This window comes from Stigmatopora nigra, chromosome 20, assembly GCF_051989575.1.
Source record: "Stigmatopora nigra isolate UIUO_SnigA chromosome 20, RoL_Snig_1.1, whole genome shotgun sequence".
Classification (NCBI taxonomy): Eukaryota; Metazoa; Chordata; class Actinopteri; order Syngnathiformes; family Syngnathidae; genus Stigmatopora; species Stigmatopora nigra.
This window is the reverse complement of record NC_135527.1, coordinates 2,461,998-2,480,405: the sequence shown is the minus strand read 5'-3', so window position 1 is coordinate 2,480,405 and position 18,408 is coordinate 2,461,998. Positions and strand designations below refer to the sequence as shown.

The window sequence follows — 18,408 nt, the reverse complement described above, 5'->3', positions numbered from 1 at the left end:
TTTAAGAATTAATAAATGTCAAGATCAGTTTTTCACTGCAACTGCAACACTTGAAAGTGAGGTATTTTGCTTCTGAAAATTAGAAATGATTGTAAGTGGCAGAGAAAGGTTTCGATCCATTGACCTCTGGGTTATGGGCCCAGCAGGCTTCCGCTGTGCCATTCTGCTTCATGTCATCCATGATATGACAAGCTGACTCACAAATCAAATCAATCAGACTGATCCAAGCCGACATACAGAGGCACGTGACGATTCCCAACTGCTGAGCTCCTGAGGACCACCAGCACAAGCACCTCGGTCTCGACTGTGGACTGTCACACCCACGGCGAGTTCTGCAATTTAGTCATCCATTTTGCACTTCCATTTGAATGAATAAACAAATAACAAAATCAAGATACCATGTCGAATTTAAACTGGCACTTTAGCTAATAGCTAATGTTACTTTACAAATCGAGCAGGAAGAATTTTTTCGTTTTACCAGTATGAGATCTTGTGTTTTTTAAAGGTGTTCTTGTGATTGGATGTTTGATCACAGACTGGGCAGGGAAAAAATATTTTTCCTCTGTGTGGATTAGTTCTGTGATGCTTTACATCGTCCTTCCAAGTGAATGTTTAACTACAAACTGACAAAGAAAATATGTCTAACCTGTCTGGGTTCTTTTGTGTGATTTTAAGGTGTTTCGGCAACTGCATTTTTGACAACAGACTGAGCAGGAAAAAGGTTTTTCACCTGAATGGGTTTTTGTGGATTTTCGACATTATAAAAACATAGTTAATCATACCATACGTCAAAAAGCTGTCAAAAAGCTGTCACAAGCGTACTACCCGTGTGTATCTTCTCAAATTAAAACTTTCTTTAAACTTTACAAGCTCATTCCCTACAATGTTTGCAGTTGTTTAAATATATAGATATCATCTAACCTTTTTAGTTGGTCTGATAAGATTTATGTCAGAAACTGTATTGTAATATAAGTTAAATATTAACATTTTGTAATTGAAAAGGGGCCTATATTTATTTATTGACATATGTGCAATTGTCTTTGTTATATGATTTAAGATTTCTGCTGCTAAATCTCTGACGCCAAACTTTTGGGGTTATGCTTCTAAATAGTGTGTTACTAAATTGCTTGGTTGTGATTTGGGAAAAAAATAAACATTTGCAATGTGAAATTGCCTATCACTGTCAAATTTAATATTGTCTGCTATATATCATAGGTTGACAAAATGTATTAACTTAATATTGATGTTACTATTTTTCAACACTAAAAATTGGCAATATTCTTGAGGATTAGCATTAGTGTCTCTAATGACTCCAAAACGACAGAGTAATTTTACTATGGAGGGGTGCCCAACTCCGGTCCTCAAGGGCCCCTTTCCGGTCTCCTTTCCCTATCTCCCTCCTCTACCACACCTGAATGAAATGATCAACTCCTCAGCCATCTCTCCAAAAGCTTTATAACGATCCCAATTATTTGATTCAGGCGTGTTGATGAAGGGAGACATGGTAAACAAATTTGATAGGTGCACTATACTACACATTCTAGCAAGTGTTGCAGGGGTTGCTGGAGTCTATCCCACCAGACTTCAAGCGAAAGGCAGACAACATCAGTCAGCCTTAGAGCACAAACAACCATTTGTACTCACAATTATACCGCCACCAATAGGAATTGAGGCTGCGCTTGCCTGCAAGTCAGCCGGGTGTCCCACAGCACACTCAGAGATCTGGGATATATTGCTGTAATTTTGTGGGAACCTTCTATCACCCCCATTTATGGTAGTGTGGCCGAGCAATCGAAGGCGCTGGATTAAGGCTCCAGTCTCTCAGGACACTCTCTCGCTGCTTTGTCTACAAACTTCCTGGGACTTCTTACATGAAGATCTTGATGAAAGAGTCCTTGCTGAGGGAGCCCAGATACACAGTCGTTTTTGCAGGCAGATTTCCTCGTGGAGCGGCTGGGAATAACTGTCCATGGAGTGTTTGTTAGTGGCTGTCAAGTGTAGGGACAAACAATCCACTCGCGTGCTTTCCTTTTCTGGAATCTCCTTGATGGCGATGCGCACTTGGTTGCTAACGTCCCTTCCGGCATACACCAACCCGTACGTGCCTTTCCGAGGAACACTTGGTCGCCATTTTTGTTGGTCTCATACATGTATCGGGAAGGGAAATGTGATAAATTATTCTGGATGGCCATTTAAGATTTAATTATCCCTTTATGATTATAGAACTATACTTCCATTTGTAAAAATTACATTCAATTTTGAAAAGAAATGTGTTGTCATCAGCTTATGCACTTTTTGTTTAGCACCTTGGGCAAGTAATTACTCTCTCAACAAGGGTTCTGTCATTTGGTTAGCTTAGCTTCTAGCGTAAAGTGAAAAACATACCCATGAATGGGTGAAAAATGTGACCACAATCCTCATCTATAAATATTTTGTGATGTTGTAATATTGATAGAACATATACCAATTGTGTCTCATCTCGTGTTCGTGCTTGCTAGCAATTATTATGAAAAGCTAAGGTTCAAAATGTTAGCCCACTAGCATTAGCAAGGTAGCTCAGTCACCTTACCTGACAGATAAACAACTCTGGTACTGCATTTTGTTGATTAAAATTTAAGAGTTTTTACATTTTTAGTTAGAGATTTTTGCACTTGTGACAACTATTAAGAGTAACCACATTGTGATTTTATACAGGCTTTCTCATTGGAGGCTAAGCAGAGTTGAGAAACACTGTTCTGCCCGCTTGAGTATGAAGACAAATTTAATTTCAAAACAATTTTGGAAGAGCAGAAATGTGGTGGGAACGAACCAAGCTAGTATTCCCTCACTGAGATGATTCTAATCCAGAATGGCATCTTCTTTCTTGTGGAGCAGAGAAATTACCAGATCACAGAAACTGAGGAAACATCAAAATGGTCATGGCCCATGTGGGGGTTGAACCCACGACTTTGGCGTTAATAGCACCACACTCTGACCAACTGAGTTAACAGGCCATGTGTAGCACAAGTTTATGTATAAAAGTTTAGGCTGATATGGTTAGACATTTGCAGGGCTAAGTTGTATACAAACACAATATTTTTTATAGCTCACACAAAATGCTGCAGCCTATCTTACACCACGCGATTCGAAAAAAACAATTACTAAGCGAGTTGGCCACATCGCACAATACAAGCAAACAATTGCAAAGCCAGCTTGTTAGCCTATCTTGCATTCCACGATCTTAACAAACAATAGTAAAACCAGTTTGGCTTGTCTATCTTACATTCTACGATCTTAACAAACAATTGTAATACCAGTTTAGCCACCTGGCTCGACATAAACAAACAATTATTAAGCGAGTTGGCTTAGTCTATCCCACAGCATGTTATAAATCTTATGTAATAAATAAGCAAGAGAGGCATCGATTCGACAGAATGATCTGGGACAGAGACGAGTTAGGATCGATTCTCTCTTGCACGACACCGGTTATGACTCAGATGCCTGTTTTATTTATGTGTGCATTTGTGAATGCCTATTGGTGAACCTATCACTTGCCATAAAGAAATACTCTTTTTTAAAGATAAATCTATAACAGGTGAAGTTCAATGTGCCCCTTTTTGACAAAATCGAAAATCAAAACTAAATAAAAGGCAGGGTCATTGGTGCAGTTTTTCTTGATCTCAAAAAGGCATTCGACACCTTTAACCACCAGACACTGCAAACTAAACTGTCAAATTTTAATTTCTCACCAAGCATTGGATTGAATCAGACTAACAGAAAAACAGTTTTGGGGGGTACCGCAAGCCTCAGTGCTAGAACATACACCAATTGTGTCTCATCTCGTGTTCATGCAAGCTAGCAATTAATATGAAAAGCTAAGGTTAAAAATGATAGCCCACTAGCATTAGCAAGGTAGCTCAGTCAACTTACCTGACAGATAAACAACTCCGGTACAGCATTTTGTTGTTTCAAATTTAAGGGTTTTTACATCTTTATTTGGAGATTTTTGCACTTGTGACGACTATTAAGAATAATCCTATTATGACTTTCTACAGGCTTCGTCATTGTAGGCTATGCAAAGTTGAGGAGCACTTTTCTGACCGCTTGAATATGAAGACAAATTTAATTTCACAACAATTATGGGAAGAACAGTAATGCGGTGGGAACAAACCTAGCTAATATTCCCTCACTGAGATGATTCACATCCTGGGTGGCATCTTCTGCCTTGTGGAGCAGAGAAATTACCCAATCCTAGAAACTGAAGAATCATCAAGACAAGATATTATGTTAGGTTAGGGCAACATAAGTTCTATTAGGCAAGTACTACAAAGAGGTCATGGCCTGTGTGGGGGTTGAACCCACGACTTTGGCGTTATTAGCACCACACTCTGACCAACTGAGTTAACAGGCCATGTGCTGCACAGTCCATATATTTTCATAATGAAGCAAATGCAACACGTCAACTAGCTAAACACTTATGTTAAGGCAAAATAAGTTGGACTAGGTAATTTCAATTGACTTTGGAGTTGTCATGGCCCATGTGGAGGTTAAACCCACAACCTTGGCATGATTAGCACCTCACTCTGACCAACAGAGCTAATCAGCCATGTGCAAAATGGCCATGATTTTTGTGTGATGACCGCAATTGTAAATGTCAGCTCGCTAAACTGTTACTTTACGGCAAAATTAATCATTTTAGGCAATCTTAACTTACTCTGGAGGAAGGGTGTCAAACTGCACAAAATGAGGCAGCAGGCCAGATCTGTTCCCCAGGGTGTCTCTTTGACACGTGTGTTCTAGAGAGGCAGCGCCTGTTGAGTGGTCGAACCCACGACTTTGGCATTTACAGCACCATGCTCTGCCTAAATGAGATAAAGAGCAATGTGTTGGCATTGGCTCGGGTGCGACGGTGGGGTATTATTAACTTAAATTCAACATGGTATATTGTTTTGTAAATCCTAGCGCCGAATGTCTCATACCGAGTTTTTCCTTGGAATGGAAATTTTTAAATGCATAATGGATGACTCTGTGAATAGCAGGACTAACTCATGACAGTCCCCGGCCGAGACCGAGGTTCTTGAGCTGGTGGTCCACAGAAGCTCCGTCAGGAGGTGAGATTACCCACGATTCATCAGAATATCTGCTTTGATTTGATGTGTGAAGCTGGAAGCAGAGTGGCGCAGCAGAAGCATGATGGGCCCATAACCCAGAGGTCATTGGATCGAAACCATTCTCTGCTGCTAACACCAGTTCCCTTTATGTAATGGCGAACTACGCCACTTCCAAGTGTTACCATTGATGTGAGAAATGTTCTTGAAAATGATTAATTCTGCAAAAGTTACCTTTTCTCACATATTCTTCTGATCAAAAATCCGATCGAAATTGGTCAAAAATCGGGCCTGGACGCATCATTTTCACAAGATCGGAATCTGATAAAAAAACTAATCATTTTTCTGAAACAGGTCCCCCAAATGCCTTGAAATTCTGATGAAGGCGGACGTAATATGGCGAAACATGGTCAGGCCTAAAAATCATTGTGGAAAAAGGAAGAGAAAATAGTCAAACAGGAAAATTCCTTTTTATTTCATTGCAGTTAGTAAATTTTTTGTTTTGTCATTTATTTCAAATATTAACAACAAGTGTTTAATTGCATTCTAGTTTCATAAACATACTTGAGAGCAGGTTATCAACAAAAAGAAAATGCAGTATCATAAAAAAAACAACTGAACAAGACAGGTAAAAAAGTGAAAACAATCGAAAATGACATCTAAATATGAGAAAAGAAATTCTTATTGTTGGGTTTATTCTGTAATACTATTATATATGTGTGTATTTAATTATTTTTGTATTCAAATTGTCCGAAGAGAACTCGGGGTCGTAACCAGTCACCTAGTCCTCTCACAAGGACTGTTTATATGACATCTCACCCAGCCCCGGGCTACGAGGACTGTTGATCTGGGTTTGCAGCAAAGAGTCGTAAAGGACTCCGGCTACCAGCTGATGGATATCAATCACTTCAGGGAACACTCGCATAGTGTTCCTACATCGTGACGCACTTTGCGCTTCTTTATGTAATTGTTATGCCAAATGAAGGCATGATTGTTTTATTGTTGTTAAATACCCTAATTGTTATTATAATTGCAGATGTTGTTTTTGCTTACGCATGTTGTATTCATCAATAACCTTGTAATTGTTTTGATTTATGGCTTTAAAGCCGTACAAGAAATTATTGCTCGAGAAGATACTTCGAAGACCGGGAGGAAGTCTTGATGTATTTTCCCTTAGAAGGTTGCTTATCAAGATACCTATTTCATTAAATGTCAATGAATAAATCAGATGTCTCCCTGCAGTGTTTTAATAATTATACTAAAGTATTATTATTAATGAACCTATCACTTATCCTTAGTGTTGGACAATATTCTGTAATCCTATTATATATGCGTGTATTTAATAATTTTTGTATGAAAATATTGGGGTAGACCTGCCAACTGGGTTAATAATTGTTTGTTCATGTCGAGCCAATGTGGCCAAACTGGTTTTACAATTGTTTGTTAGGACTGGAATGTTGGATTAGCCAACTCGCTGGCCTTGCAATTGTTTGTTCGCACCACGAATTGTAAGATAGCTAACTAGCTGGCCTTGCAATTGTTTCCTTGTATTGTGGAATATGGGCAACTCGCTTTGGAACCGTTTGTTCGAAACGCACAATATAAGATAGGCTGCGGAAGTTTGTGTGAGATATAAAAATATCATGTTTGCATACAACTTAAACCTGCTAATGTCGAACCATATTAGCCCAGCATTTTGTTTACATAAGCTCTGTCCTACATCACTGTCTAAGAAGTATTACCCTATAGTTCCTATATAAAGACTAAGCTCTGTTCATTCAGAGAGAATTGCGAGGAAGGCAGGCTGTGAGAGGTTCACAGCTGTCGGAGCATTCTCCATCCATCCTGCAGTCCGGTAATAAACCTATTTCCTATTAAAATTGATCTCACTCGTTCTTAACCTGCTCCTGAAGTTGTATTTTCAGACCTATCAGAAAGCTTCTTCAATTGGTCTGAGGAGAACTCGCGATCGTGATTTTAGTTGAGTTTACAGTCCAATGAACTGCCAAATTGTGGGGTTTATTCTGGGACCTGTAGATCGGAGGTGGCAAAGCCCGGTCTTCAAGAGCCCCTATCCAGTCTGTTCACCATATACCCTCCTCTACCACATGTGAATCAAATGATCAACTCATCAGCAAGATATCCAGAAGCTTAATATGGATCCAGATTATTTGATTCAGGTCTGTTGGTGGAGGAAGTTATAGAAAACAGACCGGATAAGGGCTCTCGAGAACCGGACTTGGCCACCCCTGCTATAGATCTTCAGGCTAGTACTGTCCCATCTGAGTTACTTTAACTCACGTAGGTGAACAAAAAACAACCTAGGCTGCATATTTACACACTGATTACAGGTCAATTGATCACAAATTGAGTTGTGGCTGATTTTGGTTGGTTTGATATAATCCAACAGACTGCCAAAGCCTAAGGTTGAACCAGGGACCTTTAGATCTTCAGTCAAATGCTCTCTCACCAAAGATACTTGCGCTTCAGTAGGTCAATAAAAATTAACATGAACTGTATATTGACTCTAGGGTCCCCAGTAAACTGAACTCAAATAGATTATTAGCTGATTAGATACAGGCCAAGGGAGTGCTGAAGCCCACGGTTAAATCAGGCAACTTTAGATCTTAGGTCCAATGCTTTCCCATTATGCTGTACTTTTTCACTAGATTGCAAAAATGCAGTATTTAAATTATGGACAATTATGTTTGATTTAAATGTCCTATGCTTGTTTTTTTCTCTCCATTTTATAACAATTTTGCCTGCATCGCATTACCTTTAGAAATACTTTGGCTGGCACCTTTGATATCTGTCCGATTGATTTGGTTGATTAGTTTTGAGTCCGCTTGTGAAACCTGAAGTGAGAAGAAGCAGAGTAGTGCAAGGGAAACATGCTTGGGCCATAACCCAGAGGTCATTGAATCAAAACAATTCGCTGCCACCCATTGAATCAAAACCATGCTTTGCTACTAACAGTCAGGTTTTTTGGGCAGAAGAAAACTATCCCCCTTCCAAGTGTTACTTTGAATTTGGAATATCGAAGTTACCGTATTATTTTGTCAAATTGTTAAAATGAATGTATTCATTTTACTCTTAGTTTTAAATCTTAGCAAATAACGTTTCTTTTTTATTGTCACCTTTGAATTTGGAAAGCTGATTTTGTCATCAAAAAGACCAAAAAAGTATTTTTCATCAAAAAGAGAGCTTTATTGGAACTACCAAAAAGATTACACGTTAAATCAGTTTAAAAACATGATTCATCTTTTAATATGACAAAAGTACATTGTACCACTTATTTGTTTTGAGCAAATTCATAGTCTTTCACACAACATATTTTTCTAATGTTTCTTAGATCCTAGATTCAATATATAAATTATTTTCATTAAAATGTATGTTTGAATATCACTCAACTTTTCATTGGATTTCCTAGCAAATAAAAAATTTCAAATTTCTTAGGCATGTCTTTTACTGTGAAGAAATATTTTCCATGTTATTTACATCGCATTATTGATTATTTACTTTCTAATTTCCTAATTTAGGCTCTACTAATTCGGATAGAATTGTAGAGTAAATAAAATCTTCAACAACACTCAATTTGCTTATACAGTAATACCTTGACACACAAGCGTTCCAACATATGATAAAATTTGAGATACGAGAAAAATTCTGAGCAAATTTTTGCCTTGAGATATGAAATATTTGAGATATGAGCACACCAAATGGTTCCAGATTGTGAGTCGGTGGAAATTTTGAACAATTAAGATTTTTTTTTACCGTTGTAACATTGTTTTTTTTTCTCTCGGAAGGAAACCGATAGATTTGTATTTTGTTAATTTCCATGGGAAGCATTGACTTGAGATATGAGTAAATTGACATACTAGCTCGATCCCGCTGTAAGCTCATAGCTTAATTTATTACTGTATTTGAATTAAAAAAAACATTTTCAGAATGCAAAATACAATTATACTTTGATTACAATGATCTTTCATGCAGAATTTGATAAAACAAGCTAAGCCGTCCTTGGCTATTGCTTGTCACAACACTTTGCATCTTTTAAGTCAATCCTTACAACTAAATCTCCGGCAAGAAGCTGAGCAGGAAACGGGTTTCTGACCGATGTGGGCAATTATGTTTTTAAGATATTCCTGCCACAAATTGAGCAAAAAGGTGCTTTTCTCCTGTGTGGGTTGTTGAGACTTCTTTTAGGTTCCCTTATGTGAAAATGTTGGTGAACACGAAAATGTTTTTTCACCAGTGTGGGTTACTACGTGCCTTTTTAAGCTTCCCTTCTGTGTGAATCCTTGACCACAAACTGAACATGAAAATGTTTTTTCACCAGTGTGGGTAATTATGTGTTTTTTTTAAGCTTTTCTTCTCTGTGAATCTTTGACGACAAACAGAACATGAAAATGTTTATTTACCTGTGTGGGTTCTTGTGTGCCGTTTTAAGTTTTCTTTAGTAGAAAAGGCTTTACTGCAAACTGAACACAAAAATGTTTTTTCACCAGTGTGGGTTATTACATGTCTATTTAAAATTCCCTTCTGTGTGAATCTTTCACCACAAACTGAACACGAAAATGGTTTTTCACCAGTGTGGGTTCTTGTGTGGTTTTTTAAGCTTGCCTTCACTGTGAATCTTTGACCACAATCTGAACATGAAAATGGTTTTTCACCTGTGTGTGTTCTTGCATGGGTAATTAGGCTTCCCTTCACTGTGAATCTTTTACCACAAACTGAACACGAAAATGGTTTTTCACCAGTGTGGGTTCTTGCATGACTAATTAAGGTTCCCTTCACTGTGAATCTTTGACCACAATCTGAACATGAATATGGTTTTTCACCAGTGTGGGTTCTTGTGTGTCTTTTTAAGCTTCCCTTCTCTGTGAATCTTTGACTACAAACTGAACATGAAAATGTTATTTCACCTGTGTGGGTTCTTGTGTGGTTTTTTAAGTTTTCTTTTGTAGAAAAGGCTTTATTGCAAACTGAACATAAAAATGGTTTTTCACCAGTGTGGGTTCTTGTGTGTCCTTCTAATTTATCCTTCCGTGCAAATCTCTGACCACAAACAGAACACGAAAATGTTTTTTCACCAGTGTGTGATCTTGCATGAAAATCTAAGCTTCCCTTTTGTGTGAATCGTTGACCACAAACTGAGCATGAAAATGGTTTTTCACCTGTGTGTGTTCTTGCATGGCTAATTAATCTTGCCTTCTCTGTGAATCTTTGACTACAAACTGAACATGAAAATGTTTTTTCACCTGTGTGGGTTCTTGTGTGCCTTTTTAAGTTTCCTTTTGTAGAAAAGGCTTTACTGCAAACTGAACACAAAAATGTTTTTTCACCAGTGTGGGTTATTACGTGTCTATTTAAGCTTCCCTTCTGTGTGAATCTTTCACCACAAACTGAACACGAAAATGGTTTTTCACCAGTGTGGGTTCTTGTGTGGTTTTTTAAGCTTGCCTTCACTGTGAATCTTTGACCACAAGCTGAACATGAAAATGGTTTTTCACCTGTGTGTGTACTTGCATGGCTAATTAAGTTTCCCTTCTGTGTGAATCTTTCACCACAAACTGAACACGAAAATGTTTTTTCACCAGTGTGGGTTATTACGTGTTTTTTTAAGCTTGCCTTCACTGTGAATCTTTGACCACAAACTGAACATGAAAATGGTTTTTCACCAGTGTGGGTTCTGATGTGTCTTTTTAAGCTTTCCTTCTCTGTGAATCTTTGACTACAAACTGAACATGAAAATGTTTTTTCACCTGTGTGGGTTCTTGTGTGCCTTTTTAAGCTTTCTTTTGTAGAAAAGGCTTTACTGCAAACTGAACATGAAAATGGTTTTTCACCAGTGTGGGTTCTTGCATGACAAATTAAGTATTCCTTCCGTGTGAATCTTTGACCACAAACTGAGCATAAAAATGTTTTTTCACCAGTGTGTAATCTTGCATGAATATCTAAGCTTCCCTTCTGTGTGAATCGTTGACCACAAACTGAACACGAAAATGGTTTTTCACCTGTGTGTGTTCTTGCATGGCTAATTAATGTTGCCTTCACTGTGAATCTTTGACCACAAACTGAACATGAAAATGGTTTTTCACCCGTGTGGGTTCTTGCATGACTATTTAAGTGTCCCACCTGTGTGAATCTTTGACCACAAACTGAACATGAAAATGTTTTTACACCCGTGTGGGTTCTTGTGTGTATTTTCAAGGAAGACTTTTTCCCAAAGGTTTTCCCACACTGAAAGCATTTGCAGAGTTTGTCACCGCTGGGATTTTTCATAACATCTTCATCATCATCATCATCATCAAGCAACTTGTTGCCATCTGATAAAGGAGAAATTACATTTTCTGCTCGCCATCCTTGTGTTGAGCAGCCGTTCAGAAGCTCCACCCCTCTATTGGCCACGCCCAGATCATCTTCACTCTTGAAAGGCTCACCAGTTGAACATTTGACACATTCGTTTTTGATTGGAGATTGGTCTTCTCCTTTGCACTGTTGAGGGAACTCTGGCTTCTCTTTAATTTGGGGCCATGCTGAGGCGTTTGCAGGCTCCGCCCCTTCACTGGCCAAGCCCAGATAATCCCTTTTCACGGACTCACCTGGTGACCAGGTGAAATGATCTTCCTCCTTTTTGATTGGAAGTTGCTCTTCTATTTGTTTTAGAGGGAACTCTGGCTCCTCCTCTTTAATTGGGGGCCCTGTTTTGGTGTTTGCAGGCTCCGCCCCTCCACTGGCAACACCCAGAACATCTTTCTTCTTCAGTAACTCACCAAGTGAACAGGTGAAATCATCTTCCTCCCTTTTGATTGAAAGTTGCTCGTCTCCCATTTGTTGCTGAGAGAACTGTAGCTTCTCCTCTTTGATTTGGGGGAGCTCAACTTTCCCTTCAAGGTCAACAGACTCTTGCCCATCAGCACTAAGATCATTTCCGAAACCTGCAAGGACACAAACATAATTGATTAACTATTTTCTAATTATAAAATGCCTGAATTTCTTGTTCCCAGAAATGAAACCAAACGGAAGAGGGCGCCATACATTCATTTTGTCTCAATGCTGTACTTACTACTGTATTATTTTCTTCAACAGCAACACGAGTTGAAAACAGTTTATGGGTGCATTTTTCAAAGTAAGGCACTATTAGTCAGAAAAGTTTCTTCACTGGTGATGTATCTCCTTAAAATTAGTCAAATCTTTTTTGGAGCCCTTTCATTGTAAACATTCTCTTTTATGTTTTAGATTTTAATTTAATAAAAATGCTTTCACCAAAGGGGAGACATTTAAAAAAAGCATTAACTTTTATTAAGTAGCAGGTCTGTTATTATTTGGAGGATTAATGAGATTGGAATAAAGGTAAAGTCTGATTGGACACTTAATTTCCCTTAGGTACGAGTGTGAGCGTGAATGGTTGTTTTTCTCCTCATGCTCTGCGATTGGCTGGCCACCGATTCAAGGTGTTCCTCGCCTCTGGCCTGAAGGCAGCCGGGATAGGCTCATGCACCCCCATAACAAGATTTAGCATATCAGAAAATGAATGAATGAAGGGATCAAAAACAGTGGGAGAAGCCCAACGTAGCCTCAGCAGCAAATCTCGACTGGTTAGATCAGGGGTGGGCAAACTTTTCAGCCCGGGGGCCACATTGACTTTAAAGATTTGACAGATGGGTCAGCACAAGATACAATGCATATAAAAAACTGCATCCATTAACAGTACATATGAAACATAAACTGAAAAAAACGACTACCATACTCATCACTCATCATTAAAGTAAAAAGTAGAAAGTACAAAGTAAAATAAAAAGGAAGGTATTAATTTTAAAAAAGATAGAGGGGCTGTAAAACACGCTAAACAAATAAGAGTGGACCGAGCTACTCCCACTGGCTTCCACATGATGTGCCATCTTGGGAAAAAAACAACAAAAAAACAACATTATTTGGACAACGTCGGCGGGCCGGATTAAAAAGCCTAACGGGCCGTATGTGGCCCGCGGGCCTTAGTTTGCCCATGTCTGGGTTAGATGGTGCATTTCCAGACAATTTTCTGGCACTTGGCTGACAGATTCAAGTATTCCGCCTTCTTGCCTTCGAAGGTGGTGTCGATCCCCTCCTCTGATGGTACGGGTAGTTCTAAGACGTGAAGCGCTTTTGCCTTAGAGGACCATACCTCAATGTCTGTGCGGATTGATGCAGTGAATATCTCTAAGGATAGTTTATATTCTATTTATTTATAAGCTGCATTTGAATTTTAGCATTAAATGTAGAACTACTTTCGCAGGCCGCACCACGGAGTGGTAGTGGGCCAGGCTTGGCCTTCGGGCCGCAACTTTGAGATCATTGTTTGATCGCTGCTCTCGTTGTTTAGTTCATCTTTATTTTTTTCCAAGATGGCGCCTTTCACACCGGCTGCCGGTGGAGGTACCTCTGCCCACTCATGTCTTTCAGGTTTTACAGCCCTTCTATCTTTTTTCATGACATTTTAATATTTCGTAATACATTCCTTTTTACTTTAATGTTTTTACAACTTTCCTTGTTATGTTAGCCTGGCTTCTTTCTGCTACTTATTTTTTGGAACCATTCAGCCATGCCTACGCTCTCATTCACATGGGACTAGCTGTTACAATACACAGCAAAAGGAGCAACACTTCAATACCGGTGGATATTCGGCGCAGGACAAAAGTGGCGGGAGAAGAAGCAACACCTCTGACCAATCATTCCATCATGGGCTTCATAATTACCAGGCCAGAAACGGAGTCGAGGAGTTCTACTCTCCTACTCTTGTCTTCAGCTCCACACTTCTGAGGAACTGTGTGGATAAGCTTGGAAGAGTGACTCTGCATATTCTCTACCTCGGTCACAGGTTGCAAAAGTTCCCCATCTTGTGGAAGACTTCCTGTGTGTTGTTCCAAAAAAGACTGCGCTACAATGGTAAACAGCCTCTCATGTCATAGCCACCTGGCTTGATCGCATCTCGACATTTTGATCATATCGCGGGCGGACTATTCGATCTAAATTTTCATCGTACCACGAGCATGTCGTAGGTTGAGGTACCACTGTACAAGAATATTTCATGTTCAGAACAATACATCATGGTGGGCAGCAATGTTTTATCTGAATACAAGGTTACTTTAAAGTTACAGAACACATACCTGTCAACCTCTGCCGTTAACTGCCCTTATAAATGATTATTATTCCCCGTACAAACCCCCCAAAAACTGTACAAACACCGTACGACGTATGTTTACGCGCGGTAACTTGTTTCTTACTATGTGGCTCCTTCATGCTTGCTTCCATGATATTTACTCTATGTATATCTACGCATGTGCATGTCATCCTTTACCGATATTGCCGTACGCATCTCTAAAAAAATACATACAATTGAGGATAATTTTTGCTGGTATACCGTGACAATAGTAACGATCGATGACAGTAGCGTCGTTGGCTACCAGCCTACGAAACTATCTAGATTTTAGCCAAAACGGTCTCGTTGAGATGGGTTGTCATAAATATTGGCGATTTTTTTTTTGTATTTCCCCGTACAAAAGTCGATGTACGGCGTACATGATTTGAAATGGTAAGAAAACGTATAACATACGTATAAAACGTACAAATTGACAGGTATGAGAACAGTAATCTAAAGGAAGATGTTGCAGATTAAAGGCATGAATATTGAGCAGCTGGCGACATCTAGTGGTTTATCATTGTAGCACGTTCTTAGTTCTACTAATAATGCTAAGCGCTGTCATGCTTCGATTCATTCAATAAAGTCACGATCAGAAACAACATTGCCCACCCCGTTAAATATTTCATTATGAAATATTAATTGTGTAACATAAAGTATATATTGGTCTATTATCCAATAATGTCTCTAAAGTGAACGTACCTTCGAGTTTGTGTAGAACAACTTTAACTTGCATCATTTTGCTAACAATAGAATGTTGATGACATGAGAGATCCTCTTGCACGCTATTAAGTTCCATCTGAAACTTTGCAGCAACCGGCGGCGTTCTCGCGGGCATTTTTCACACTTTTTGCCTTCGCTTGACGACGTACTGATGCAGACGACGTGTTCCTTTGTTAGCTGCCAGCTAGGCTAGGCTAAAGTACGACTCCCAAAACGGATTAAAGAAAAATGGACTGGCCTCCGATTCCACAAACTAATCGATGTTGAATATGTTGTCGAGGTTTAGTTTCATTTAAGTTCAATCAAATTGAGGAGGAACAAGAGGCGCACAAACAAAAAGTTAAAATCCTAGCCATGCAGAAATGAACACCGCACCCCTGCTTCCTCTTTAGGTTTTGCGGTTGTAGGCAGCCAACGTACTGTAGCATTATCGCCCTCTACTGTCTCAGTACCTCACGCCAGGTTCTCAATTCAGATTTTAAACAGAGGGGGAGATAATGTTAAATTTGTTCTCCTAATGCCACAGCGTGAAGAGAGCAGTTTGAAGTCCATTTCGAGTGTAGCTAGCCGTGACACTAAATCGAAAAGCTACATTTTGAGAAAAAGTTAGGTAATTTTAAGGACATTTGCTTTAAATGATACATTGTGTTTGATCGTATTGCAAGTAACAAATAACACATTTCAATATTTAAATATAAGGGTATTTAAGGTTCATTTACAATTTACTGATGCCCAATCTCCCACTCCTTATCATTGAAGGTAGTGTGGCCGAGCGGTCCAAGGCGCTGGATTTAGGCTCCAGTCTCTCAGGAGGCGTGGGTCCAAATCCCACCACTGCCAGTGATTCATTCACTGTACATGTTAATTTTGTTCTTAGTGCTTATGGCTCTTCACTAACCAGGAAGACAAAATGTGAAACCATTGGTGAGGGTGCTGAGTCCCAAACACACTAATAGGAGTATCGTGTTTGCACACCACTGTGCCCCTGACGGTGCATCAAGCTTTGCGTTAATCATAATTATTTTTTTATGGGACTCCTTTTCGCATATATGTGGTTCTGTGTGTCTTGTTCGCCAGCCTTGCAATATCTTATGAGGGTAGTTTTTACTATTTTCCTGGGCCACACATAATGATGCGGCGGGCCAGATTTGGCCCCCGGACCGTCACTTTGACACGTGGGTTAAATGCTTCAATATGAAAACACACATCTGGAAGAAGTGCAACCAGGGGGAATATAAATGAAAGGAAGCTAACAGACAATGTGGAATTATTTAATAGAAATTACAATTATTTGTGGACAAAATATAATTAACATCAGCCTGTGATTCAGATATTTCTTAGGGCAGCAGAGAAGGAAATGTGATAAATCATTATGGATGGCCATTTAAGATTTAATTACCTCTTTATGGTTTTAGATACTTCCATTTGTAAAAAAATTACATTCAATTTTGAAAAAAAAATTGTTGTCATCAGCTTATGCACTTTTTGTTTAGCATCTTGGACAAGTAATTGCTCTCTAAAGAAGGGTTCTATGTCATTCGTGGTTATCTTAGATTTTTGCGTATAGTTAAAAAGATATCCATGAATGAGTGAAAAATGTGACCACAATCCTCAACTATAAATATTTTGTGATGTGTTGTAATATTGATAGAACATATACCAATTGTCTCTCATCTCATGTTCGTGCTTGCTAGCAATTATCATGAAAAGCTAAGGTTCAAAATGTTAGCCCACTAGCATTAGCAAGGTAGCTCAGTCACCTTACCAGACAGATAAACAACTCTGGTGCTGCATTTTGTTAATTCGAATTTAAAAGTTTTTACATTTTTAGTTGGAGATTTTTGCACTTGTGACGACTATTAAGATAACCATATTGTGATTTTCTACAGGCTTCCTCATTGGAGGCTAAGCAAAGTTGAGAAACACTGTTCTGCCCGCTTGAGTATGAAGACAAATTTAATTTCAAAACAATTTTGGAAGAGCAGAAATGTGGTGGGAATGAACCTAGCTAGTATTCCCTCACTGAGATGATTCTAATTTAGAGTGGCATCTCCTTCCTTGTGGAGGAGAGAAATTACCAAATCACAGAAACTGAGGAAACATCAAAATAGTCATGGCCCATTTGGGGGTTGAACCCACGACTTTGGCATTATCAGCACCACACACTGACCAACTGAGTTAACAGGCCATGTGCGGGGACCAGTTTATGTATAAAAGTTTAGGCTGATATGGTTAGACATTTGCAGGGCTAAGTGGTATTCAAACACAATATTTTTTATAGCTCACACAAAATGCTGCAGCCTATCTTACATCACGCAATTCGAAAAAAACAATTACTAAGCGAGTTGGCCACATCGCACAATACAAGCAAACAATTGCAAGGCCAGCTTGTTAGCCTATTCCACGATCTTAAGCAATAGTAAAACCAGTTTGGCTTGTCTATCTTACATTCTACGATCTTAACAAACAATTGTAATACCAGTTTGGCCACCTGGTTCGACATAAACAAACAATTATTAAGCCAGTTGGCTTAGTCTATCCCACAGCATGTTATAAATCTTATGTAATAAATAAGCAAGAGAGGCATCGATTCGACAGAATGATCTGGGACAGAGACGAGTTAGAATCGATTCTCTCTTGCATGACACCGGTTATGACTCAGATGCTTATTTTATTTATGTGTGCATTTGTGAATGCCTATTGGTGAACCTATCACTTGCCGTAAAGAAATACTATTTTTTAAAGATAAATCTATAACAGATGAAGTTCAATGTGCCCCAATGAGTACATTATCAAAATGTTTATTAGAATAATTTTCCTTTTACATTATGAACAAGAGAATAATATAAGAACATAAATAAATGTCAATTCATGTTGTCTGCATATACTAAAACACTGCGCCCCTAGCGGATAATACAAGAACTACAGATTTTAAAGAAAATTCTTTTTTTTTAATACAATGCAGCTTTCTTCCCCGGGCCGTACCAAACCACCAGACGGGCCGGATCCGGCAGTGAGCTCAACAATGAAGACACGCCGGCAGGATTTGGACCAGAGGACCAGATCGGGGCGCAGGTTGGTTGTTGCAATTTCTGGTGGGAAGGTGAGTCTCTGGGTGAGGTCCACCCGCATTTCCCAGTCCCGGGCAGCGTTCAGTGGGCCTGGATCCGGAGGAGATGTCTTGGTTCCTCTCTTCTCCCCTTCCCGAACAAATGTTGTTTTCTGTGGGACTGTAGTCTGGAGAGGCAAGGCATTGGTGGTTACCCTCCTGCTCTCGAGTTCAGCAGCCAGGCACTTCAACACCTGGTTGTGGCGCCAGGAGTATCTTCCCTGCGTTAGGCTGGTCTTGCAACCCACCAAGATGTGTTTGAGGGTTGCCGGGGCTGCACACTGGAGGCAGGCTGGGTCCTCTCCATA

The 18,408-nt window shown here is 39.3% G+C and overlaps 1 protein-coding gene and 3 non-coding genes across 4 annotated transcripts; 1 reads left to right on the top strand and 3 right to left on the bottom strand.

Annotated features, from left to right (window-relative positions):
- Positions 1-2,919: 2,919 nt before the first annotated feature.
- On the bottom strand, positions 2,920-2,993 carry trnan-auu (transfer RNA asparagine (anticodon AUU)). Its single transcript has one exon. It is a non-coding gene; the product is annotated as a tRNA-Asn (tRNA).
- Positions 2,994-4,316: 1,323 nt separating this feature from the next.
- trnai-aau (transfer RNA isoleucine (anticodon AAU)) lies at positions 4,317-4,390 on the bottom strand. The gene has a single exon. It is a non-coding gene; the product is annotated as a tRNA-Ile (tRNA).
- A 3,882-nt stretch (positions 4,391-8,272) lies between these two features.
- LOC144213340 (uncharacterized) lies at positions 8,273-15,411 on the bottom strand. The gene is made up of 2 exons (XM_077741752.1): positions 14,971-15,411; positions 8,273-12,028 (listed from the first exon to the last, which is right to left on the bottom strand). The coding sequence occupies exons 1-2, from the start codon at positions 15,104-15,106 to the stop codon at positions 9,501-9,503; spliced, it is 2,664 nt and encodes an 887-aa protein (XP_077597878.1). The 5' UTR covers positions 15,107-15,411; the 3' UTR covers positions 8,273-9,500.
- Positions 15,412-15,749: 338 nt separating this feature from the next.
- trnal-uag (transfer RNA leucine (anticodon UAG)) lies at positions 15,750-15,831 on the top strand. The gene has a single exon. It is a non-coding gene; the product is annotated as a tRNA-Leu (tRNA).
- Positions 15,832-18,408: the final 2,577 nt, after the last annotated feature.